At 43.0% G+C, this 27,023-nt stretch overlaps 4 protein-coding genes across 4 annotated transcripts; 1 reads left to right on the forward strand and 3 right to left on the reverse strand.

Moving 5' to 3' along the window:
- The first annotated feature begins 302 nt into the window (after positions 1 to 302).
- LOC128715587 (uncharacterized) lies at positions 303 to 17,561 on the forward strand. The gene is made up of 6 exons (XM_053810495.1): positions 303 to 1,613; positions 1,701 to 3,032; positions 13,510 to 13,672; positions 15,402 to 15,634; positions 16,999 to 17,205; positions 17,283 to 17,561. The coding sequence occupies exons 1-6, from the start codon at positions 303 to 305 to the stop codon at positions 17,559 to 17,561; spliced, it is 3,525 nt and encodes a 1,174-aa protein (XP_053666470.1).
- LOC128715588 (replication factor C subunit 5) lies at positions 7,608 to 8,830 on the reverse strand. The gene is made up of 4 exons (XM_053810496.1): positions 8,734 to 8,830; positions 8,183 to 8,633; positions 7,893 to 8,107; positions 7,608 to 7,828 (listed from the first exon to the last, which is right to left on the reverse strand). The coding sequence occupies exons 1-4, from the start codon at positions 8,828 to 8,830 to the stop codon at positions 7,608 to 7,610; spliced, it is 984 nt and encodes a 327-aa protein (XP_053666471.1).
- Positions 17,562 to 20,784: 3,223 nt separating the features above from the next.
- Positions 20,785 to 22,632, reverse strand: LOC128712683 (mRNA-capping enzyme). Its single transcript, XM_053807571.1, has one exon. It carries the CDS (start codon positions 22,630 to 22,632, stop codon positions 20,785 to 20,787), a length of 1,848 nt encoding a protein of 615 aa, XP_053663546.1.
- A 1,976-nt stretch (positions 22,633 to 24,608) lies between these two features.
- Positions 24,609 to 26,315, reverse strand: LOC128714712 (uncharacterized). Its single transcript, XM_053809590.1, has 2 exons — positions 26,280 to 26,315; positions 24,609 to 26,192 (listed from the first exon to the last, which is right to left on the reverse strand). Exons 1-2 carry the CDS (start codon positions 26,313 to 26,315, stop codon positions 24,609 to 24,611), a joined length of 1,620 nt encoding a protein of 539 aa, XP_053665565.1.
- Between the last annotated feature and the right edge of the window lie 708 nt (positions 26,316 to 27,023).

Raw genomic sequence — 27,023 nt, forward strand, 5'->3', positions numbered from 1 at the left:
CAATCCGTATCTCAATGGAGGCGCCCTGTAGTTTGTTAAACACTGGAAACTTACTGGTAAACCCAAAGCTTGCAAGTCCAAGATCAAAATTCTCAATTCCCCGTCGTTGTATTGTTCTATTTTTCATTCTAATTAATTATTAAATTTTTATATCCATCAGGCCAAGCCACCGACAGAAGACGCATTATTCGTCATCTCGCTAGACACTGCGAACACTGATGTTAGTAAGGAAATCGAATTGGTCAACTCCGTAGACACCATCGTGTCCTTTCCTTTTCCCCTCTGCTACCGTCCATACAGCGATGACATCTACAACTATCGCAGCCGTTGTTGCACCGTCAGCGCCAACGCTGGTGGCACCCTCTACCGCAGCACCGTGTCGTTCTTCCGTACCCGTGGTTTCGATTCGCAGTGTTGATCTACCGAATACCGTTGGTGACGGTATAGGGGGCAGTTCCAGTGGGGGTCGTTTGATACGCAGAAAGGAGTTTCTTTCCGAAGCAAACCGTACAACATCGCTGAAAACACTGTCGTGTGATTTGAGTGAGATACTGGTGAAAAATCTAAGCTTGAGACGCAGTGAAACATCCGAACGGCGCCCGCAAGCGGACACACTTGACGTGCTGTCGGCAGCGTCATCAGGTTCGGTGCAGCAGCACTCACAGTGCAGCATCATCACTGCAGGAAGTGGTGTCACCGACTGTGTTGGTAGTAGTAGTGGTTCCAGCGTTAGCGCGTTTGATAGTGGCAGCCGTACGCAAGGTACGCTGTGCGATACGTTCACATCGGTGAACAAGTTCATTCGGTTGAAACGCGTTTCGAGCGATGGTAACAATCTGAGCCGGCTGTCCGCGGTAGTCACGACGAATGCCGGTGGTGGTGCGAACTATACCAAAATCGTAAACCAGCCTGTGCCGGGCAAACCGCCGCCCGGGTCTTTTAAGCGGGTGGAAATAAGTGTGTGTGAAAGAGCGCCCAGTACGAAACCAATTGGCCACAGTGCTCAGCCCACCGTGTGTGAATCTGAGTCCGATAGTGGTGAAGAAGAAGAAAGTAGCAACGAACTGTCGAAAGGAGGGGTAGTGCGCAAAAGTGTCATAGTGAACCAGCTCGATCAAGTAGACGAGCACTGTCCGCTACTTGTGGTGGATGAAGATGGCCGTGCACCGACCATAGCACTTCAGAAGAAGAAAACGACCCTGGTATTTACGAGAAAAAAAGTTCCGGAAGATACTAGTAGTGCGACAGCGACGATCGCCCGTAAATCGAGTGATCGCGATTTAACGTCATCCGCGACCGGTTCTTCGTGCGGTGCATCCAAAGTGCTTCTTCGTCGCCGTGTGCGACTAAGTGGAGATTGGTTAGGGAAAAGTGTAGAAAATAGTGAGAAACGGGAAGTGAAAAGGCGCAGCTTACAGTGGCCAATCGGTTTATCGCCTGCTGCTGGTAGTAGTGATAACAGAACGGCACAGTTCTCCGGCGTACTCGAGTGTGGACGGCGGAGTAGAGGTGATACACCCAACAAATTTCGTCACTCCTGGAACGCACCGGGATACGATATTCTCCAAGAAGAATCTGGCTTAGGAGGAAGGAGGGGTGCAGATTTAGGAAAGGTAGGTGTTCTTGATATGTTCTTTTTGAATTGCAGAAATTGGTCAGTGGCGACAAAATAATTGATTACAATGTTATGCTCTGTGCAGGATTTTGCCTCCATTATTCACAACCTGGCTGGGCTAAGGAATCACCACCTTGCGAATGGGACACATGAGTCCGTGTCCCTGCTGGAGCAGCACTCGCCTCAGATTGTGCCGTCGAGGGCAACACGTCCTACCTCACTCGGGGGCTCCGGCCAGGGGCTCCGACGGGGTCCATCGAGCTGGATCCAATCGTCCCCTATGGTGCCCACGAGTGGGGTAGGCGCGGTAGGTGTGGTCAGTGGAGTTGGCGGTGGTGGGAACGGCGAAAGCAGCCCCCACACAGGTGCACTGAGCGGTGGTCCGGTACCTCGCAAACGGCGCTTCGAAGCATTTCTCAAGAATCTCGTCGGGCGGCGGCCATCGAAAGAGCCACCTCCGGCAGCACCGCCACCACCGCCGCCACCGCTGCTCAGCTCGCCGGAAATCAAAATCAGCAAGAGCCCGTCCGAGCACAATCTTGCCGAAATAACGCGCAGCCGGTTGAACATCTCAACCACCTCGCTGTCATCCGTGCATCAGAAGCTGTGGTCGGTAGTGCCGCTGCTGAAGCGAGACGTTAGCTGCAACAGTCTAGCGTCCCCGAAAACGACGCCTCTACTGCTGGATAGTCAGATGGCGTCCTCTGGCGAGTGTACCGGTGGTCCTGGATTGCTCACAATCGGTGGTCTGAAGGGGACCGGAGGGCCCGGCGGGTTGCGGAAGTGTGAAACCGTGCTGGCACTCACAAACGCAACCTCCCAAACGTTGGAACCAATACGGCCGCTTAACCGGCTGCGTAACTGCGCCTCGGTAGCAACCTGTTCCCGTTGTTCTAGTCTTCTTTCACTGGCCGCGGCTGGTTCGCGCTACTCGCTCAACGCCTCCAACGGTGCGTTCGTGCCCGTACCCTTCGGCGGTTCACACGACGAAAACGAACCGCCTGATGTACCGAAACCGAAAAAAGCTTCGATCGATGGCGGCTCGAAGCGGAAGTACGTGGGCAATCTGCTGCGGTTAACCACCACCAGCTGCTCCTCATCCAGCTCGTCCTCGGGTGCGTCGTCGCCCAGCTCATCGGCCACACCGTCGTCATCCTCGTCCGGGGCCTCGTCGCCGAGCCCAAACTCCGCAACCGGTAGTCCGGCCGGTGCATCTGTCTCGTCCAAAACCGTTATGTTTGCCCCTAGTCCCACGCAGCAGCTGGTACCGGTATCACCGATCAACAGCAGCGCAACGCTGACAACGACAAAGGCCTTAACGCCTACGATTAAGTTCACCTGCAAACTGTGCCTTGGAGAGTTCAGTGCCGAGAACCTGACACGTATCACGCAGTGTGCATGCTCGTTCTGCACCGAGGTAAGTTTGAAACATGTACAACAGCAAAAACACCTTAGAGCACTTGTTCTGATGTGCAAAATTTCCAACTCCAGTTGGAATTGGACAAACGACTTGAATGTCCGCAAAATAACCCAGACTCCAATAATGACTTGTGGCTGGGGAGAAACCCCAGCGTGATGTTGTACTGTCTGCTAAGTATGTTTCTTATTTCCCCAATACAGTTGAAGTTTAATTGAATGTCATTGCGTCGAGAAATATGTGGTACGGTCAGCAACTCCACAGCAATAGAGTGGCACATTGTGCGTGCCGAGAGAGTGATACGATAGCTGGCCGGCGGTATTAAATGACGGATAGCCTCCAGCACGACAAGTACCGTTTTATGCCATCGAACTTCCGTTGCGTGTGCTCTCTTTCTATCTTGCGCGATCCTCGATTACAGATATAGTTGGCTTTACACTTAACGTCGCCTCTTATTCGATCCTACCCTATTACGGAAGGATCGCGTACCTACCGTTGGGCGTTGAGGAGGGAGGAGGGGCGACACACGTTCCACGGATGAGACGGGTGTAATGAGGGGCAGGTCGCGCACAAGATAACTGTAGTACACCGCGCCATCTCCTTGCGTGTGATGGCCGGTTCGTGAAAACCGGTATCGCTGCATCCGGCGTTGTGAGGAGTCATTGAGTGTTGAGCGCACACATTCGGAGTCTCCCGTGTGTTGGTGTGGGCACGACCAGGAAGCAGTTAACAGTTGTGCAGAAAAGTATTAAGGCAGCAGCGGCGGCTGACGGGGGTTGAGAAATACAAACATTTCGCATCATAAATAAATGACGATATTCGTGCGCGAGGATCTACATTTCCCCCTTTCGCAGTGGATAAAAAGAGGTACGTCTTATTCGCACGTATCCCCCGTTGTACAATCTCTGTATACGACGCCCCATCATCACAAGGTGTGTGTCGTAGTATCAGTTGTTTTGAGGGTACAAAGCTCGGCGTGCTAATAAAAGTGAAGACCACATTATGAATGGTGCTAATAAAACCGAACAAATGGAGCATCCCGCACAATTGGGATTTGCCAGCACTGGGGTACTGTGTGCACTAAGGGCATGTAATAAAATCCATGTCGCGAGTAAATTACATCCCATAATTCCGTCTTCCATTCCTCCTTGGGAGACACTTTCATTTACGACTTTGGGTAATATCGAGTGGAAGCAAAACACCATCCGGACATGGTGGTGAGTCAGAAGCAATTGTGTTATTAGCTTGTACTCCGGGTATCTCGGACATCCCAGAACTGCTGGGATATCGTACTGGTGGTAATCATACTCCAACCCGCCCATACCCTTTCAGCTTATGATCTTTTCCAGTATTTCTAGTTCTTCCGCCTCGACCTGTGTGCACACACCAGGTAGTGTCGTTGAAAGCATAAAGATGTCGGTGTGATAAGTTTTATGGATGGGGTTAGCCAGTATCTCTATAAACGAAGTGCAGCCATCCATTCACAGCATTCTTAAGTCGGTCAGGTTTGCGGTATAAACCAAAATTAACGGCAAGATTCCGGTTACGAACCGGTTTGCGTGAGGGCAAATATTTGCCATTTGACGAATTGCAAGGCTTAACAGACATTCTTATTCACCGGTGCGCCTGCTGTTACTGTCTTGTCAAAAACTCATCAAAGTCGTGTTCGCTGTACTGCGCATGTTTTAAATAAACGCAAAAACAGGGCTTCTGAATTCTCGTCATTGTTATCATTAAGGATTTTTTGATAAGGTGGGCTACACATTACCATTGGAAACGATTGGAAAGTGTGCTATTAATAGAATGTGTTTACTCACTGTTTTCATTGGTTTAATTTGTTTTTTTTTGTTTATCTAATGAAGCTTAACCAATCCTTCGCCGCTGCATTACGAAGCAGTTTTTGAATTGAATTTGTTGAATTGAGTTTTTCTCAATAAGACTACTCCTTGGTCTTAGGTAGCAAAATTTGTGGTTCGATTACATCTGATTCGGCTAACCCGTATTAAGGACTGGCCCTACCCAATCAGCTTCGTGTTAGGAAAGTCATCAATAGGTTGTTATAAGACAGATTATTATTATTATCATATCAGAAGTATATTAAATCATGAAGAAGTAAAACGATTTTGCCACAATTCAATTGGTCATAAAAAAATCGTCCTAATGTGCGTTTCTGAAAAAGCTTTTTATGCACAAATAACAATATAAACAGCTTAAACCAATTTACTTTGCTTTGATTGTATTGTATTGGTATTGTAAATGTAGCTGAACACTTTCATGTGCATTAATTGTGCATAAAGTTTTATCAGTACGTGCACAACACTTTCTCTTCTATTCTGTATCTTGCAATAGAGACTACAAAACGCTGGCTAAATTATTCAACACGCCAAACACAACACTTCATGCCATGGAATAATGTCAAGAAGATTTTGTTCCATGGCACACAACACACGCTACACGGTCGTCTTCGCGACCATGTTGAGCGTTCAAGTGGGTGTGTGCCGGTGATGTCAGTGAACTGCTTAAGAAGTGCTCAGTGCACGGACTTGGCAACTAAGATGAGAAGCCCCGTGTGCCATGGAGTTCCAACACAATTTCTAAGTGCAGATGTATATACTATCGTCTGTGTGTGTGTGTGTATTTTGTACGTTGACTGTGCAATGAGATTATGCATACGCCATGCGCCTCCATCATATGCCCTGAAGCACACAGAAACGGGAGCTTGTTCCTCATCCAAGCAGAACCATCTAGCGTTCTTCCTTTTAGTATCGTTCTGAATAGTTTTGCTAGTAGAACCGGTGTAAATTAATCCAACAGTCAGCAACATTCTAGTCTCTAATGATGTGCTGTGTGTGTTCTTGGTTTCGTGCGTTTTGGGGTTGAAGTTGCCGTACTCAAACGACACAATGAAGCAGTATTAAGCCCGTCCCTACCTTCAACAGTAGGTCCGAAGAGAGCTCAACCCTGGCAAGTTGTCGCATGCAATGTTATTATTCAGCCTAACTGAGCGAAGAGCCATAACAGTGCGCCATGCTGGGCAATATGTACAGTTCTTGGAAGAAATCTAATTCGAGAAAGAGCAATAAAGCGCCACATTGTAAACTTATATCTCTGTAAGATAATATCAAGCAATGTAATGAAGCAAAGAAGAATTTCTCTATAAAACAAATAAAATATTATTCTACCGATCTCGAATGCAAGAAATAACACGGTTTCTGTTTAAGTAAATATAGAAACACAAAAAGGATGCCCCACGGCAAATGAAACCAACAAAAGAAACACTTTACAACAATTTCATCCTTTTTTGCCGCTACTTAGCTCAAGTAATTGAAACTTTTTTAATTGTTTGCATTGCAAGATCAAGTTGTTTGTGTGTAAAAATAGTAGACCGAAAAAAAATCCCCCCGAAGGTCAGTTTCAATTCCTTCTTCACACACTCGAACCGATGAAAGGAAATGATGAGCAAGTACAACAAAAAATAGGAAAATTAAATGAACCCCACTTACACGCTCTGGAGGGTACATAGGGTCTTTTTAAGCAGATTACGTAGGACATTGGTTGCCTTCTCTACCCTTCCGGGAACGGCGATGAAGCGACTTATTCGGAACGATATTGCGGAAAGTTTTCCTTTTTTATTTGAATTCTTTCCTGTTCTCACTTTGCTCACTGCTCTGCTGCAGTATTACGATTTCGGTGCACATTTTTTCGCTGCTGCCTTCGATCTTTCGTCTCGGGTCTGGGAGCCAATGTTGGCATGCACAGCCCTACCAGAGTGTTTGGTGTGATTTAAGATTCCGAACAGCGGCACTCGGATATGGCATTTTAAAACGATATCTTGGGGGATAGGGAACGTGGTTTAACAGTATGAATTTGTTCATTTACTCTCAATCGCTCGGTCGCTGTACATTGCATTCAGTGTGAAATGAATGGCCTAGTTTTTTTTTATTTTCTCCACACTATTCTTTCTGCGAAGTTGCGTAGGATCCAGGATACCGTTCCAACGCCCTTGCAAATCTGAACGTAGACGGTGGAATTGATTAAAAAAATGCATAACCCACAACACAATTGAATGGCTTGTTTTCTATGGAACATTCTTGTACAATGAACGTTTCTTTGTAATGTATGCTTAGCAACCGGGTGAATAGTGCACTGAATTCAGTTTTAGATTATCTACAAATGAAAATAAATCAAGTAATACGGTCTGGCCGTCCATATTGAATAAAAAAAAAATGAAAATAATTCATTCCATCCTTGTTAGTTCGTTCTGTAGTAATGCAAAACAGATTGATTAATTTATTTATTTTGTATATTAAGCATAACGAGATTGCTGTATAATCAAAAGCAGGGTTAATTCTCAAGAAAATTAGATTTTTAAGTTTTTGTGATACGCAAATCAGATTCGTTTGATTGGGATTTAACATTATTCTTGTATTATTTCACCAATCGAGAAGATTACATTAGAAAGTTTAACGCTTTTCGGCTATAATTTGCCTTCAAGGTAATTTAACCAATGTGACTTTTTTGTGACCTTCGAAGCGGTAGAATATGTTTTCATTTAATAGTGATATACTCAAAACACTAAACAACTAAACTGCGCACTTTGCTGAACGCTGCTATTAAAGCTGTTATCTGAGGCTTTTCGACGCACCCATCTGCTAACCGTTCTTCAATCGATGCCAAATTGATTAGCAACTGGGAGGACACTCGTGGTGGAATTTCCAATCGATTAACAACCAAATGTATCTCCGTTAAAATGTCTTCCAACGCCAAACCTTTCTGTGTCTTAAGCAGCTGAATTTCTGTAATATAAATGACGCAAATTATTATTCTCTTCGACACTTACCGCGTTAAAAGCAAACGTACTTTCATAGCATGTTTTGAATGATTCCTCGTTAAGCAACCAGAATATAATGTCATTGATGTCCTCTTTTAGAGGATGCCCAACGCAGTTGTACACGTTCACCTCCGTCACTTTTTTATACGCCATCCAGGTGCTTTGGAGGACGTTGAGCACTTTTCTCATATCGCCACCAGCTAGAGTCATGAGTGCCTTTTTGCCATCGTCAGTCACGTCGATTCTAAACAAATAAATAGCTTATATAAATGTATCTCATCGACACTGAACCTCTTGTTTGTTATTCGTTTGCTCTTACCCTTCCGCTTCGATAACGTGCTCTAACCGGGGGAGAATCTGATCAGGCGACAGTGGTGCGAAACGGAACCGTGTACAGCGCGACTGGATGGCCGGAATGATTTTGCTGAGGTAGTTGCAAATAATGCAGAATCGCACATTCTCCGTATACTTTTCGATGATGCGCCTGAGCGCATTTTGCGCGTCATTAGTCATGGCATCGGCTTCATCTAATATGATCAGCTTATATCCACCCTTGAATATGGTTTTCGTAGAAGCGAAATCCAAAATTTGGCCACGCACTATGTTGATACCACGATCGTCGGACGCATTCAGTTCGAGCACCATCGAACCGAAGGATTGCGGTTTGTACAGCTGTCGGGCACAGGCAAGGATAGTACTAGTTTTGCCCGTTCCTGGAGGCCCGTAAAACAACAGATGTGGTAACTGTTCTTCCTTGATGAATTTGTTGACTATTGAAAGAAGGTAAAAAAGCGGTCAAGCAAACATGCGAACATTAAAGCTTCTAGCCTCAAGAGGCCCAGTGTTACTACCCCAACTCTTTTTACTTACTTGTGCCAATGATTTCCTCGTGCGAAATAAGGTCCGTTAGTTTGGCCGGGCGATATTTTTCTACCCATGGCAGGTTAGACTTTACGTTCGTATCCATCTTTACAAAACTTTGAACAAACAACACAACGTAAAAGGCCAAATGCGACTGCCGTTCTGGCAACGAATGAACCGCAAGCACGCACAACTAGCACGAACGTCAGACAGGTTGTGTTTGTTTTGGCGGGCAACACCGCTTTGACAGTCATCGTTTGAGAGCTACCGTCTATAACCACTGGTTCAAGAGTGCTCCCTTTGTGTTAACCCTTGAAGAACAACGAACACATGGCGCGAATGAATATTTGAAATGTGTTCGCAATTTCGGTTTGATGTGATGTATATATTTTTTTCGTGTTTTAAATTTGGTGTTTTTTTTTATTTAAACTTTTTTTTATACAATTTCAGTAATTTAATGTTCGTTTCTAAGCTATTTTGAATCTACTTTGTTATCAACATTTGAAAGTTTATGAAAGTTACGGCTCATATTAAAATACCATTCATTCTCGATATAAATGATGAAAATTCAGCATCAATGCATCCGGTTCAACTCCGCAGACATCGTATGTTCCGCTTGCACGAGCCAATCTTTCTCACCCGTCCGCAACACTGGATGATCAATGGGTTTACTCCAACTATTCTGCAGTTTCTAGCACCCGATACGTTTAATTTAATATTCTGAACGGATAGAATAGAAACTGCTTTACGGGCCACGAATACTTTCCCGCGGGCTTCTGAATGGAACTGAACCATAAATTCTCCAATTACGACGTGATCCTATTGATGGCAGATCCTTCACCGGTGAAGCTTACGTTCGCCTCTTCCGCTTTTGTTTTACCGGCTATGGAATAAATTGCACCATGTATGGTGCACCCTTTTCAGGGCGATCATTTAATCGAATATTCATTCAGTCGTTTCAAACGATAGCGTGGTATGGAACGTGAACCGTATTTCTTAGCAGTTTCGAGATGCAATAAACATCCGTAGTATACTGTCGTTGTAATTTAATGTACAGCTCTGGTGCTTCTATGTGTGCCCTGACGACCTGAGACATTATTAAACTTCGCCGTTTCCTCTCCACCGTGCGGTACGGCAGCAGATAAGGATGTTTTTCTTTTCGGTACACCATCTTCATATCACACGATACGGCACTTGAGTGTCATATATCGGGCCGACATTCCAAGAAGTTTTTACTCCGCAGCGTTCAATGGCATCGCATCGCAATGGCATGTCTACCACCCGCTCTTCGCCAATCCGATGGGTCGGTTTGGATTACCGAGTCTTAGCTAAACAATTTGACTAAGTGGTCTCAACGAGTAGACTGGAGCAGCGTTCGTTTCGTCTAAGCTTACAGGATGCTTTGACGGTATCGTCATCATCTTTTAACTGTGCACGTCATTAAAGGCCAACCCAGAACTTGACTGCTCAACATGCAGGATGTTGGTTTTGGATTATGTTGTTCGTCTTTTTCAGTTGCCATGTTTATGTAGAATACGTTTTTTTTAAGATAAACAAACTTTACGGACGCGAAAGGCCGAAGTATTTTTTGGGAAGTCCTAATCGATACGAATGTATGATGCTGACGATGCAGAAGTCAGCCTCGAGTAACGTTTGCTTGGTATGACTCGTTTCGATGTGAAATGTGATGATGATTATCGGATCCGCAAAATGACGCTTAAGCCACTGCGGCAATCGTAAAACCGAAGCTCTTGATAAAACGTTCTCTCAACGGTAACATTGAGTGTCGCGAAAGATTCAATCAGCAAAGAACTAAAGCATGAATAAAAAGAATTGAAAGCATTTGTAAAATGTATATAGTAACTATACCGAGTTTTTTGTTCTATCGGAACCATCAACGTTATATTTCACAACAACGGAATAAACAAGACACATCAGGATCAAGCAAATTGAATTCATCCAATCCAATACGGTGCATAACATAGTTAAATGGACATTTGTTATTCGAAATTTACTTAAAATCCTTATATAAGTTTTTATATATCTTATAAAAAATGTTTAAATAAGTTGTTTGATTCAATTTTACCTCTTTCCAAAATTGTCATTTTTTTCGAGCATTATTGTATGATTTATTGCAACATCAAAAAACGGTTTTTGTCCCTTAACGTAAATATAGACACATAGAAAAAATACGATTCTAGACTTAACTGATGTATTTAACAATATGAATAAAAACCAGAAGGCTAATTTCAACAAGTTTGAACTAAAAATATTTTTTTGGAAATTTTGAAATTTATTTGATATATTTATTTATTCAATTATGACACTTTACTCAGTTTTAGGCATAGTAACGACAAGTTACCTTAATCAGGTATGAATTTTTATTTCCCTTTTTAGATTTTTAGATGCACATGAAACGTGCTCACGTATATATTACATTATGTATCCATCTCTGAATTATTTTAAGTAAATTTCGATAAACAGGTATACACCTAGTTATGTTAAGTATGTGTATTACTATTGAAAATGGGTGTAAGTTATTAATTTTGCAATGTGTATTTTACATTTTACATATTAACTAATATATCTTTTATGGTATATCATAAATTCCTATTAGTTTTATGTTATGTAATTATAGGCGCGATCACATAAAACATAACTTATTTTTCGGTTGTATGATCGAAATCAGTTAAATTATGTTAAAAAATAAAAAAATATTCAAAATAGCTCAACTCGTAAGTAGTGATGGGAACAATAAAGATTATGTCTCACGACAGGGATAGCTTAATTAATGGTCTTTAAAAATGTGAAAAAATTTAGTTGTATCTATATCATGATCCGTGGATTTTTGTACATTTTTGTAAACGACATGTACCATGCCAATCAATTTTTCTTGTGTCACTATAATCAATTGGGTTTTGCCTATATTGCCTATATAACTACGGGAGGAGAACAATACATAACATAACTGAATATTGTCAAATATTGTACAATGATTTTGTTTCCTAACTCTCTGATCGTTCTAGAAAGGTGTGCCTCTTGTAGAAGATTAAAAAGAATTTAAATCTGATTGAATTGAAATTAATTGACTCGTGCCCAACTTATGAAACACTTATTTTTTGCCCAGCCCAATTTGATTGATCGCGAAAGCAGTTAGAGGGTACGTTTTTGTCTAATAAACGGTGTGAATGTTACACTAGAGTTGAAGCAGCACCGCATTAACTTTGCCGATCACCGATCGTATGGATGGAGGAACCGTCCACAGGCTGGCTGTCGGTGGGTGTTGATCGTTTTGCAATTTCGATGCACAATAGCACAATCACGTAGCGTTGGCCGTTTAGGGCCCTTTTGCAGTAGCATAGTACGCACGCTCCTTGCTATCTTGCAGCTGAAATCTCGCGGCTAATGTCCGGTTCGTCATGGCGTTTCAAATCGGAACTGGTGTAACAATTACCGGGTGCACACCACCGTCGGTTGCACGAAAGGGCAGTGGACAGGCAATTGCTAAACGTTTCATGTCGATCGTTTTGGGGACGTTTATCTTGATAAGCGTTAGAACATTGCCAGTGCGCCGGAGGTACATTACTGAGCGGCCACCTTAAAGTCGATCTGATGAACGGTCGATAAACGACAATAGGTGCGTTACGAAACGGTTCTCGGTTTCGATAGGCAGTAATACATCACACTTGATGAAAATGGTGAATAAGACGATCAAAGGGCAACTAGACGTGTCGACAAGAGTCTGGAAATACAATGAATTTAATTGTACGTTGCTGGCCGAGGGCCCGGTCCGATCGTCCGGAACATTTGCATCATATGGTCCGGGCAAGGCTGGAAGGGTTGCCGGGGGGTTGAGGGTAAAGTCACGAAGTATCAATTATCATTCCGTAATCACAGCTATCGAGCACTAATGACACATTGTGATGAAATATTATATCTCTCCGTTATATTATTTGTTTTATATTTACAAATTTCCCATTAAATTGCGTATCCTTTAAATACTCTTTCTAGCAATAGAGCCATCGCTCATTAAGAAACTTCCTTGTCAGTTTCTCGATGAGCATTTTGATTAAGCCTTTCAGAGTATCATTAAAACAAATATCACTTTCCCACCACGGTCAAGTCCCTGTAGAGGGCTGTAGGCTTTTTAACTTTACATCTTTATTACGATTAAATGGCGCTCATCAAATCGTGACACTTCGGATGCTGGTCGTCCCTGAACTCAGTCCCCTTAAAAAGTCCTCACAACAACAAAAAAAGGAAAATGTTTCAGCATTTAAAAGGATAAATTTAATAACGAGAACCATTCGACTGTACCATCGAAAAAAGAGGAAGGGCAAACCTTCTGTTATGTGAGTAATTCAGGATTAGGGCTTGGAAAGATTGTGAACGATGCGGTGCCAAAACGGCAACGAGCGAACGAGTGGGCTTTTTGGGGTTGTGACAAATCATTACTTTTTGGGGATGTGAAAAATTAAAATAATTACTCAACCTACTATCACTTCATCCATCCTCTCCCTGGTTGGAAGTAATTGTTTTAATTGATTTAATTTTGAACATATTTACTTCACCATTTAAACTTGTTTATCGTGTCATCGCGCAATGATGCAAAAACGGAACCGTAAAAAAAACCAACAAAAAAACCTTAAAAGAATTAATTATAGAATCTTTGCTGAGCATCCGTGTGTATCATAATGTTTAATGATTAAGTTTTGCTAACCAACAAACAACATTACCGTAATAATACCGTTTGTCTTCCCTGTTTCATTCGTTTTCACTCCTCAGTGCATGACGGCCTACATCGAGTTTGAAATTTCCGAGGGTGCATACGAAGTGTCCTGTCCGGATGCCATGTGTCCCGCCCAGGGCATCATAACGATTGCGGAAATAACGGCGCTGGCCTCATCATCCCTGGTGGAGAAGCACCACCGTTATCGACTGAATAGAGGTAAGCATCGGGTGGCGCTCTTCTTTCCGGGCAAAAATGATTTTAAGGACGGAAATGTTCGAAGGCATTTTACTTACATCTTCAAAGTAGCAAGAATTTTTCTCCTGCAACTGTGCGAGGTTTTCATATAGGGTTTCATGAATTTAAAAGCTATAGCTACAGATATTCATTACGTCCGATATAGTTCTGTGTAGTCATGTGTTCGAATGTCATGACAAGGTGTTATGGAAGAATGTCTACTTCCGCGTCTATATACCTTTATCTCTTTTTATTTTGGGTTTAAGCCTAAACCCCGAAAGGGATGAACTTTTGCATGTCCTCAAAAGCCTCCAAATGTACATCAGTAATTGCGTTTGACGTGATAGAGCTTTCCTACTCATTTGGGGTTTTCCCACGTAATCTTTATCCCGAGGTTTACGACGACGCTTGTTCACAAATATCACACAGGATGACAAAAGATGATACCATGGCAGAATATGGCAAGATTTGGGTTGACTTATATTATGGTCTTGGAGTGGCAGACAGAAACCGACACCTAGTAGTTCGTGCTTTTTCGTTTATCTTACCACACGCAAATCCGAATATTCTTTCAACATTATTGTTAACTTTCCATGATTAAAGTAGTTTGCATAAGGGAACACAACAGTAGAGATAGGCAAATTCATCACCCAACTGAAGCAAAGAGTTGTAGAGAATTTTCCTATACTGAACACCACTCGTGTGATGTTAGTGAATATTTTAATAGGGACCGTTGATACAATCTCCTTCTTTCCCTGCAATGTTTCACGAAAAATAGTTCAGAGGAATAATAAAATTTTAACAACACCACGCTCCATCGCTTCACACGTCGTTAAGTAGTTAAAGCTTAATGCCACCCCCTTTTAATCTTCTACCAATTTACCTTTTTTTTTGGCACGCACAGAGGAGAAAAGAAGGCAGAAAAAAAGAGAAGTGAAAGTTCACGGTAGTGATGAACAAAAATGTCCAACCCGGAACTTATCCCGTGGTCTCGGAAGTGGGGTTAAAGTATAATGGATGGAGTATGTAGAAATGATCATAGAAGAGGATTGAGTACATTGACACAGTACAGTTTGTTAACTAAAATATTCCATTCGGTGTTAGAGTATTTAATCCGACAAGAATTCGATCCTACCGAAGTGCTGACGAAAGCTCTGTAGCACCGTAATGCAGATCGTAAACGCCCTTCTAACATATCGTTCTTTCGCGTGGCTATTAACAAACCACAACCGATTGCTCCACCGATTTCTCGGTAACATTAGAAAGCAAACAATCGATTGATGAAATATTTCACTCAAAAGTGATAAATCAATCGGCCAACCGACGTCAGTCTGCGCACATTCGCACACCGGATGTGTCACCACATGGCGCACAACGCGTTGTCGGCAATTTACGAATGACGACGCGGTTGGACATGTTTTGTGTACGGTAGCACCAAATGGGATGAATAATTTATACAAATCATCTGCAAATAAACAACCCAGTCCCAGTGGGTTTTGATTTATTATGGACCATTAATCCGTTCTGACCACCCCAGCGAGGACTGAGCAGGTTCCTCTCCTTATTCACCGGAAGCTTACACAGCGTTTGTCTTGGGGATTTGGCTGTCAAATAAGTTTTCGGTGGCAGAGATTATCTTCCTATGAAGCTATCTTTTTTTATTTGCGTGTAACGATTAATGTTTAATATTATTGTATTCTCCATTGTACAGAGGTAGAACTGGACCGATTCCGGACCTGGTGCCCAAAAGCGGGCTGTGAAACAATTTGTCTCGTTGGCGCAAGGGATCAGCAGGCAGGCCAGGCAGGCGCTAACCAAACCGGCTCCACGGTTTGTACCGATCGAATCGTGCCACTGTCACCATCGTCCTCCAGCATGCCGTCACCCTGTGCCGTACACTGTCCTACGTGCCGGGAGGATTTCTGTTCTGGCTGTAAGAAGACGGTAAGTTGCACTTGATGGTGTTCATCACATGTTGTATACGGAATCTTGGATTAAGTTCGCGCATACATCGGAATACCGTCCGAGTGTGAAGCGGGGCAAATATTAAAAATTGTATTTGTGGTTGTTCCAAAAGTTATGAATAATGCAGTAGAACCATATCAACGATTCCGGACTACGCAATCTTCAGGATATCTGGTATGCCGTACAGATCAGGTAGTTCGTGGTCCAATGTTGTTTGCTCTGAGCGCGTCGAGCAGAAGAATGCACCACAAGCTAGCTGAGGCGCTGTTTGGCGGAGCGGACATCCTGATGGTGGTCATTGCCGGATGACTGGGGCATGTCATTAGAATGCCGGATTCATTCATGTCCTACCAGGAAGGTCCTCGTAAGTGACCCGTTCAGCACGAGGTGTAGAGGAGCGAATCGCATCGTTGGTTAGATTAGGTGTTCTTAACCTGTCGGAGATGAAGAAAAGCAGTCATGAATCGAATTTCCTAGAAATGGATTAGTGCTCTACTAGCTATAAGTGGTCCAAAAAGAAGAAGTGTCATTTTTTCTGTTGAAAATTTTCATTAAAAATAGTCCAAAGCATCTGCCGCTCAAAAAAGGTCTTAGAGCCCTCTACTCTTCTACTAACCGTTGAAGACTCGTGGCCATAAAGGACTACCAGACGTATCACATTGCAATATATGCTGCATTTGGCATGGCATTAAGTCTTCCTGATCCATACAGGAATCCATCCATGAGTCCAAAGCACGATTATCCATAAAAATGCACCTCTGGAGTTCGCTGCCTTTTCTTCATGTGGTAACGACCTGGTAGGTCATGCCTGTTATTCCTCTCGCTAGTCTTTGTTTTACCACATACCTGTATAGTAAGTCCTTGTTACGGTTCGCTGGCTAGGTGGTAATCCGACGATCCTACCAAGGATGCAAAACTCCTCGATTACTTCTAGATGGTGATCGTCACACGATATTTCGGTGGGACATATCACAATTAGAGACTTAGACAAGCTTTGAAACAAATGGTCTTCATACTTCGTCTAAGCCTCTTTTATCGTCCGTCCGATCGGAGATTGGAGAATTTGTTTTCAAACAAAACCCATGTTTTTGTGACTGCTTCGGACGAAATTTGTATTCCAGTACGCAAGATGGAAAGTTGCTAACACCTTTAACTTCCCAACTCCCACCTGTCCCATCAAGCGGTCACGGATAATGCCGGACTTGGATCATACTGTATACACTACTGTATTTGCCATTCGAGAATGTACTGAAATATTTTCTACAATTAAAACTCAACTCAATCCATGGTAACAATCAGCATTGGACAACAATTGTAACATGTTCTTTTCTTCTTTTTTCAAGTGGCATCCAACGATGTCTTGCGAGGAGAATTCGCGCCGCCTGGCGGTGGACGGCCAAACGGACGCTTTGGGCATCCCGTTCGACAATGATCTCATCAAATGCTGCCCAATGTGCACCGTCCCGATCGAGAAAGACGAGGGCTGCGCGCAGATGATGTGCAAACGCTGCAAACACGTCTTCTGCTGGTACTGTCTCGCTAGTCTGGACGTGAGTATGGCTCCACAAAACGCTCGCAAAAACGCTTCCCAGGTGTTCCTCAAATAACACGACATTTCTATTCGCAGGATGATTTCCTTCTCCGTCACTACGATAAAGGGCCGTGCAAGAACAAACTCGGTCATTCGCGTGCATCGGTCGTGTGGCACCGGGCACAGGTGATTGGGATATTTGCCGGGTTCGGTATACTGCTGCTGGTGGCTTCGCCGCTCCTTCTGCTAGCCGCCCCCTGTATCGTGTGCTGCAAGTGTCGCATCTGCAGCGGTGCGGCCAAGCTGGAAGAAACCGAGGTCGACTATGATGATGCAGCCGTCGCCCTGCACAGTAGCAGCGGGCTGCAGCGATAAGTGTTGTGCCGGGTGTCGTACGATCGTACATCGAAAGGGACATTTAGGGCATGCGTCAATATACGTGTGGTTTCTTCGTTTTGCGCTTCCGAACCGAAAGGTTTAAACCAACACACATACAACAGTAGCTTAGGGGAACGGATTTGACGGACGTTTGCTTACGGGTTAACGGGTACTACGTACCTCACGTACCTATGTTGATGTTTTAGTCCAAGAACAACTGCATATGCCAAGACAGGTGTTTTTTTTTTCGAACTTTAATTTCTGTGTGCACTACAGTATTGTGGACTTTCCATTGTGTGTTGTTTTAGACTGCAAAAAAACAAGAAAATGGTTTGCGCTACTGTACCACACAACAAATAGTGGTAGTGTAGTGAGTTTCGTTTAGATTTGCGTTTAGTTCACAACGTTGTTCAACACAAACCAGTGGAAATGATTAAGTTGGTACCTTCTACCGTGTATCTTCCTAACCTCGCTCGCTAGCAAATGAAAAGGTTAATGAATCGAGCATTCCGAAAGGGGAAAAGCGAATTGATTGAGGTGCTTTCATGTGTTGTAGATGTTTACAGGAAAGGAAACAAACAGTTTATTCGTTTATTTTGCTAGCAAATGAAACAAATTTCCCCCGACTTGATTGCTGGTGTGAATATAATATAAATATATATATATATATATATATATATATATATATATATATATACAAAACCTATATATGTATACATAAACAACAGCAAACCGGAGTAAGTAAAAACATAAGCGTAAGCACAAGCATTCGGCAAGCATTAAATGAGTAATAAATGAATTGTGATATTTACAAACGTGATTGTTTTGCGGTGCATTGCGCAAACTGCATTGATCATGCAGTGATCCGGGTGGAGAAAGCTTGCATCCCGTCTCTCAATATATTTACTTGGGTGTACCGTAATACCTGGGTGTTGCTATATGCTATGGCCAAACCCATCTGAAGTCTGCCTGGAAGTGTGTGCAGAATGTGTAGTACTCCCGAAATATGCTTCACTATGCGCTGTTGTACTTACGCATTGAACTACAGCCCCATCTTATTAGCTGTGTGTTGTGTGGCGAAACCGAATGTAAGTGAAAGAAGGGGCGTCAGGGGGGTATACCCATGAATGGAAACAAAAGCTAGGTGAATGTTGCTGTGTAGGTAAACGAGAAGCAACCTCCACACCCATACTGGATGCAAAGCGCAGCAGCAGAACACAAAAGAACCCACCCGCTACAGGGTGTTTAAACGTGTGAAATAACTAAAAAAAAAGTCAACCCGTTGTAGTTAAATTATTCAATTGTACCGTATTAGGAACGTATATTTTAACGCGTGTAAAGGCAAACCAATTGTATAATGTACAAAAGAACGAGGAATTGCTTATCCTTCCCCCCCTTTCAGTACTTATAGGCAGTAGAAGTAAGCGAGATTTACTAAGTAAAGAAGTATAAATGAGAGAAATAAGAAAACAAAAATTTTAACGCTTGCTTTGTACTTGCATGTGTGTATTTGTGTGTGGGGATCGTGGAAAGGACACGTCTGTAAAAATGGAATAAAGTCATTCGTGTTTTTCGTTTCAAAGGGCAACCCAGTTAAAAAAAAGCGTTACTGTGCTAATGTCCAACAACATTGCGACAATATTAAAATTGTTCCTAATTGTTGTTCATTTTATGTTAAAAATTTTGTGTGCTGAAGAAGATTGATGAAGACAACGTGATTAAACCCACACATATACACACATACGTGCATGCACACATGGCGAATCGGTAAGCGGAAAAAAGGTTGCGAGCAAAGCACACGACGAAACATTCTATCGAACGATCTGGTGATAATTTTTAATTATGTTCTAGACGACCGAAATTCAAATCTAACTGTTAAATAAACTGTATTCAAAAGTAAAGCGCGCCGAACAATGTTTCAGTTTTGTTACACACAAACGGGAGGTAAGCTTTCAGATGAACACCAAACAATTCGGTTTTGTAAAAATTCTCGTAAAATCCGTATAAAATTATTAGGTGTGTTCCATAAGGAAGAGTCATCCATTTCCAATCGAAAAGTTGCAATTGAATATCATTGTAGAAACGGTTGATAATTTCTCCTTTTCAAACGCCAAGAGAAATTTACAAATCAAGAAGCCAAGTCTACAGACCAAGAAGAAAAATACAGCCCAATGGTGGCGCCCAGTCGCACAGCGTTCCTCGTGACCCGCAGGAAATCACAGACGGGAAATCGTGACAGAGGCTCAACGCAGACGCCTACGGGTTAGGGGATGTTCTGTTATTGGCTTTCAAATAGTAGATTGTAAACAGATAGATAGATATATCTAGTGCTAACGGATGAAATTATTTGGAATTATCCGAAACCAGTACACTAACCACTTGATTATAGAACTTTATTAGAAGGTTCTTGTTTTTCTTTTTCAATTCATTACACTATTTAAATGTGGAATTTTCTCCCACATGTTTCTAGTTTAGCTAAACGTGTCTTTCAAATTCTTACGCATATTTCTTTTACACAATTACAAAATTTAAACGACTTTCGTAAATGTTCCTTCCCTATATGCATTACAATACAGTTTGCTTCAAAGTGGACCCACCTATTTATTACATTTGCTGTAACTAATGATAAATTATCGGTTACATCCGCAACGATGATTGAACACCATGACAATCTGCTTATCTTCTTTTCTTACACACATAAAACAAACAATTTTACGGCGTTTTGAACCTAAACAACCAATAAACACAATGTATCCCAACACATAACGTATTGGAATTGCGAAAGGAGTTATAATTTTCTTCGACCGAGAGAGATATCAGGAAGACAAGTGAGAATCTACCCGGTCCGGCTGCGATCTGTTAATTTAACCATTCGAACAGTTTTCATTGTCATGCTGAGGTGTGGAATGGGGTTTCCCTTAATTTGCCAATAAATTCAATGATAAATTAAGCGAAAATCAGCATATCCTATATCACTCATGTCATCTTGCCAAACTGTACGAATGGGTAGATTAACGACACCTAACATACCTTTCATTTACCCAGTAAGTTAAGAGTAATTTGGAGGTGTATTAACCACATGGTAACGCAATGTGGTTAGTGTGTCATTCGCTGTAAGGAAGGAGCTGTTTCCTATTTTTGCTGAAATAAGCAGCTGCTTACAGGCATTATTAAAATTTTGTTCTTATTGCCAATGCCAGTCAAAAGTCAATGTGCGCCTTTAATCTCTACACTCAGCCTTCCTGTTTGCTTGTTGACCGGCTGACTCAGGAGGTGGTGGTGGGGGCATCCGAATGGAATCCGATCGATAAGCCTGCTTCTGGATCAGTGTCAAGAGCCGTTCCTCGGTAACCGGATTGCGGATACTTTCGTACACATTCCTGGCCGTTTCGTAGCTGTTCGGGAACGATTTATCCGTGCGCTCACGCATCAGTACCCATTTGCCGTTTTCGAATTTGCACTCGATAATTTTGTTGTTCAACTGTCTTAGTTCGCGCGTCAGCTTGATCTCGCCATAGTTCTGGTCCATTCCGCCAACGTACAGCAGCCCTTTCTTACCCGGCACCATACCATACCCGGTCTCTTCCTTGATCATTAGCCGGAAGTCGATCGAGTTCATGTGGTGCGGTTTCCACTTGAGAACGCGGGGACAAACGCCCGACTCGTACGGATCGAGCGAGGGCTGGTAAATGAGCCCATCAGGTTCGTGAGGCAGCTGTTCTTTAAACTTTGGCCCGAGCAGTGATTGAGATTGTGAAATGTTCCAGAAATTTTTTAACCGCACACTGAACGGTTCCCTGCTGCGGTCCAGTAAGCCCTGCTCGGTGGCACGATTACGCGCGTCAATTAATTCGTTATTGATTAACGATATCCGCTCGGGATGGAACCGTTGCTTCCGAACTTCGCGGCCATGAAGATATATTATATCGTACACCAGGTAACGAGGGTGGCGTTGCTCCCCGTGTATGTCAATCACCATCTCACCGTCTACTAGCGTGTCCGTGATGTGCCGATTCGGATCCGCGAGTGACGGAAACCGCATTCCCTCCACGGCGAACACCGAATTGTCACGATCGAAGAAATAGATCTCCCCTTCGCGGTGTATCAACATCATGTAGCGCGTTCCGTCTGCTTTCCACGACACCCGGTATGGTATCTCGGTCAGGTAGCGTATGTTGTTCATGTCCATCGAGACGGGCTGTGCACCCGGAAAGCCCTGCAGCTTGCTGCCACACATCGCGCGGACTCGGTCTTGAAGTTTCATGATTAATGGTTCATCTGTCACTAGGGACACCTTCGGCACGCCGTCCATGAAGACCGCATTTGAGTTGTACGAAACTCGCTTCCGCTTGAGACTGGGACCTTCTTGACCATTTTCAGAATCGTTCATTCGCTTTCGTTTGTTATTGCTATTTGCATCATCGTCGTCATCATCATCCTCTTCCTGATGGTTCTGACGATCTCCGTCATCATACTCCAAGCACCAGTCCGGAAGTTCCGGGGGCAACGGAACATTTCCATCCGGTTCGTATCGATCGTACAGCTCCTTAATGTAATCATCCTTGTAGATGCCGGGCGGACGAGCCTTAGCGAATGCCGCCAGGGCCGCATCGAGCGCACAGTCCAATTGTTCGACCATGTACGAAACGACCAAGAAACCCGTTCGATTAAAGCCGTGCGTGCAGTGCACTCCAATCACATCTAACGGCCTTTGCACTTTGAACTCTTCCACAAGCTGAATGAATGATGCCGTTTGCTGAATAGACGGTGTTTGGCCGTGGCCACGGCACTGCAGCTTGATGTACTGACAGCCAGCGTCAATGACCCGGTTCTTGTCGTAGAAACGGTTTGTGTTTGTTAGATCTATCCACAGCCCGATGCGTTGCTTGTGTCGCTTCATTAGATCGAATAACATCGACGGAGTGAAGGAACAATTAATGGGCATCTGAGATTTAAACTCTTCCTTTAGTGGAGTCTTAAAGGCCAGAAAAAGTCCAGCTATGAGCGTTTCGGATTTCCGCGGGCAGTGAAGCCAGCGGGCCGGTATGCGTCCAGGGCCACGAGACATTGCAGCGGATGAGATTTGCTCGAACAAAAAGCTGGTAGACAAAAAGTCCCCAATCAGTTCTGTCACGGGAGCCGCCTAACCGATGTATTGGCCGATTTTCACCTCACGAAATCGAAATCTGTAAAAGGAAGAACACCACAGCCAGTAAAGGAACAGGTAAATAAAAAGAATATTGTCCACGAACCTAAGGTCGCTTCCTCAGAGCTACTACCCCAGAGCTCAACACACTGCCACCATCACTTTTCGATGTACCCTAATATGCTGCGATAAGCACTGTTGCTTTGTCCACTCGTGTTTTGGGTCCACGGACGTCCTGCAATTCCTTTCTATACAGACAAATGGTGAAATAAATTCTTGATTTTTACTACGCAAACAGTTGGGCTAAGAATCGGAAAGTTTCTTCAATAAACTCGACCACATCAGGCTACGTATATGAGCCATGACTTGACAAGCAGAAACTCACGTTTGACAGCAAAGTTTTGGTTTGTTGATAGTTTAGATTTAATTACAACTGTCATGGCTATTTTTGGCTTGGTGATGTACAATACCGCGAGAACACCCGTTCCTAGCCAATACTGCGGAACGAATAGTTCCGACAAAAAAGGGACATTTCAAACGGGTATCGTTGCATACTCACATCGTTAAGTAAATGTGGTTGTAGTTGTTCCAACTACATTTGTTTGGTCTTGGTATGCTGCAGAAATGTCGAAAACTGCTAACTTTCAAAACTCACAGATCTACTACACCTCTGTTCTTGTGGATGAAAAAAGAGATCTTTTGCTCGATTTTATACGCTTAACTTGTTTGGATCGTACATCGCAAAACGGACTAATTGAAAATGACAGTTTGCACCAATTCTAAAAATGAAATTACAGAGAGAGAACCCTCGGTTCTGCTATTATTGAAACAATTGAACTTGCGAACGAAATTAATTTTTCGATTTTTTCTTTATTACACATGTTTACCAGTAATTTGAAATATTTATATACCAAATGAAGTTATTTAATGAACACGCCATTACTATACGCTCGAAGAAGCGATAACCGAGAGGACTCGTTCCATCCTAACACTCTCACAAATACACACACGTATTACATATTTACTTTTACTATTTTTGCATTTTTGTTTGCCATAAGTACACCCATAATATTTCAGTGCAAAATGTATAATTTAAGATTTACTTTTCTTGGTAAGCATCCCTTTGCAAGCCGGATAAAGCTTAAAAATGTGACCCTAATAATCACCTGATTTGAACCTTTTTTTTTTTTATTTCCTATTTGAGTACTCAGGCTTAAGAAACCGATGTAATGTAAAAGTGTTGTCTGATTCTTTGCTGCATTCGAAATTCCACAACACATTCCATGTGGATCCCGTTCTACAAAACGTAGTGTAGTGTAATGTAAGTAACCTAGCAGCGACAGTACTAGTGGGCGAATTATGTTAATTCTGTTCTGCTTTCCTTAAGACTGTATGGAAAATTAAATTACATCTAAGTACCTTTCACAATGGCACACAACTTTGAAAATGATTCGCCTTGGAATCACATGCATTGAGTGTGCAATAGAATAGTGGAATGTTGAGGATAGGGTAGGTTAATAATCAGTTGCACAATTAGACGAATAGCATGGGAGAACAATGTATCGAACTAGCATGATGTATCCTTTAAACAAGAAGATGAAAAAAGGTAAAGTAAACTAAACATAGAAACCCGCAGAAAAATAAGGTGCAAATAATAACGGTGAAAAGGGTCTGAGGGAAATCTTTGTAATATTCAGTACTCGAACGTATCGCGAGGGCATCTGTTTTAGAACAACGAACAAGACAATCTCGTTCTTCGGCGGCATTAATTTCAACTCACTCAAAAAGTATATGGAACCTAAATAATCACAGATAATGATAAGAAATTGTATCCGCACGGATGATTTAACACTGTTTTTTTTTTGGAACATTCACCGACAAGATGGTTTCACGATCGTTTAATCATGAATTTTGCTAAACTCAAGCATCTCTGCATTTTGAAACGGTTCTGTTTCCGCTTCCGAGATAATTTGCTTCAACCACTGTTGAATCTGCATTGTGTGATCTTTTGTTTTACCTGGGCCGGAACTTGTTAGAGTAGCCGCACCATTACCATCCAACCCGCCCTGCATTCCGTACAGTTCACCCAGCACAAATGAAAGGCTTTTTTCGTACATGGAGGTAGGTACCCCGTCAAACATTTGCTGTAATTCCTGCTCTGAAAGTGGAATGTTAAGATTGGTTTCTTGTACCACCGGAGGAACAATGCTACTGCTGGTGCTGCTGCCGCTACTCGAAAGACCATCGGTGTCTTGAGATGGTTGCTTAGAGTTTGTAATCGTTTCATCGTTCGTAACCGAGGATAACGAGCGACCGACGGACGCGGAGGAGCTCACCATTGGCTGTTGTGATTTTATGAAGCGGGATCCTACTCCTCCGCCCAGCTTCGACTTGAGTATATGGTTGCGTAGGATTTTATTTTCCGTTATAAGCCGCTTGTAGAAACCACACTCCGGACTGCCTTCCTCTGAGGGACATTTGGGATCCGTCTCCGGTATTGTTCGTTCTTTTTCCTTTAATTGTGGTCGTTCCGAGCAAGAATTAATCGTAAGATTAGTGACGTTCTTCAGATTGATCGTACTACCACAGCTGTTCATCGTAACATGGTTTACATTTTTCATGCGCTTATCTATTGCCGCCTTGCAGGTCGTCGGTTCGCGAATGTTCCCTTCCGAATCGGTGGCACTGGCGACAATCAATCCATCCGTTTGTGAAGCTTTCGGTATCATGCGCTGTGGCGGTAGCGAAAGTGAAATCACTGTTTCACCATCACGCGATACAGTACGGATGTGCTTCGAGTTGCCATTGGCAACGCTAACTACGTTGTTGTTACTACCATCCTGTTCCTGTTGCTGATCACCTTGGAAAGAAAGTGAATCGAATGGTATGTCGGTGAGGGAGTTGCGACCCCTGTTCAACCGATGCGTTGTTGGATCGATTTTACATGCACGCAATGAAGATTCTGTGCCGTCGACTGTTGGCTGTTCTTCGTTGGTCACATCTACAGCCCCTTGGTACGGTCTGCTCCCACCGATGGTTCGATCGATGAGCTCGCGGCTTTCGTTCAATGTAAGGTTTATGATCGATTCACGAACCATTTCGGCGCTGTCCTTAATGAGGCTACGGTTGTTGAAAAACTCCACCACAATCTCCTCACTCTCCGGATTTCGTTCATCATCCGCACCTTGGCGACAGCTTTTGTGCATCAGATCGTGGTCATTCGATGGGAGAATGTAATCTTCATTTTCGTATGGTTCCTTCTGTAGAATTACGTTAAAGTTGTCGATGTTGTACCTGCCGTACGTGCGTATGCGTCCAACCAGTTCATCCTCGCCGTCGCCCAGAAAACGTATACTATCGTACTCGAACGTGATGTGCTGGGCTTGTTGTACCAAAACGGTAAGCTGTCTGAGCAGAAGCTTCTCCCTCATATCAATCGCTTTTCGCAAACGGTCGAAAGTATCCGTAACATTTTCTTTTAACTAAGCAGGGGGAAAAAAGTCATAAAAAAACCATACCAATGAACACACTCCTTTCACGGTCAAACAAAAGAAACACCTTTTCATTACCTTTTCGAAAAAAGCATTATTTCTGTTAATATCCATCGTCACGGACTCGATCACCGTTAGCTACCGAGAGGCGGGAACTATATTCCCCACAAAACGAGGAAAATTAGGAACAGAAACTACAAACTATTTTCACTATCAAATTTGTCTGCTTTTCTCTGCGCGAACATCACTTTAATTTTTCGACGATTCGATTGTTTACATTCTGTCAGACGGCTGTCAGTTCTACCATGCTGGACAGAGTACGGTTTGAGTCATGAAATTGAGACAGTTTTTAATCCATTTTCATTTGAAAGAGTTTTTACAAAATTATTTGAGACATGTTTGATAATAATACAATATCTCATCATGTATAGTAGCACTAGCTTTATTCATTTTGAGTAAGTTCAAAATAGGAAGGGGGTATTTATCCTTTTGCGAAATGTCACACACGTGTGACAGGTGAAGTAAATAAATAATCCTGGCAAAAACGGCAATCGTATGTACCCGGTTGACCGCAAGGGGTGGTAATTCTTTCCGGCTAAACGCCACTACGCGTTTACTGTGCGCAATTGCAAGAAATGGATTCGTTTTCGTTGTTATTTCTTTAACAATCCTGCTCACTTTCAGATACATGTGAAGAAAATGTTCGAGTGCATCGACTAGTTGTAGTTTTGCTACGAAACACTTCAGCACTACGGTGAAGTGAAGAGTTTAAGGATAGATGATCCCGTAGGTCACCGTCGTCATAATCCTCGTCTGAAGCTT

Source organism: Anopheles marshallii, chromosome 3 (assembly GCF_943734725.1).
Source record: "Anopheles marshallii chromosome 3, idAnoMarsDA_429_01, whole genome shotgun sequence".
NCBI lineage: Eukaryota > Metazoa > Arthropoda > Insecta > Diptera > Culicidae > Anopheles > Anopheles marshallii.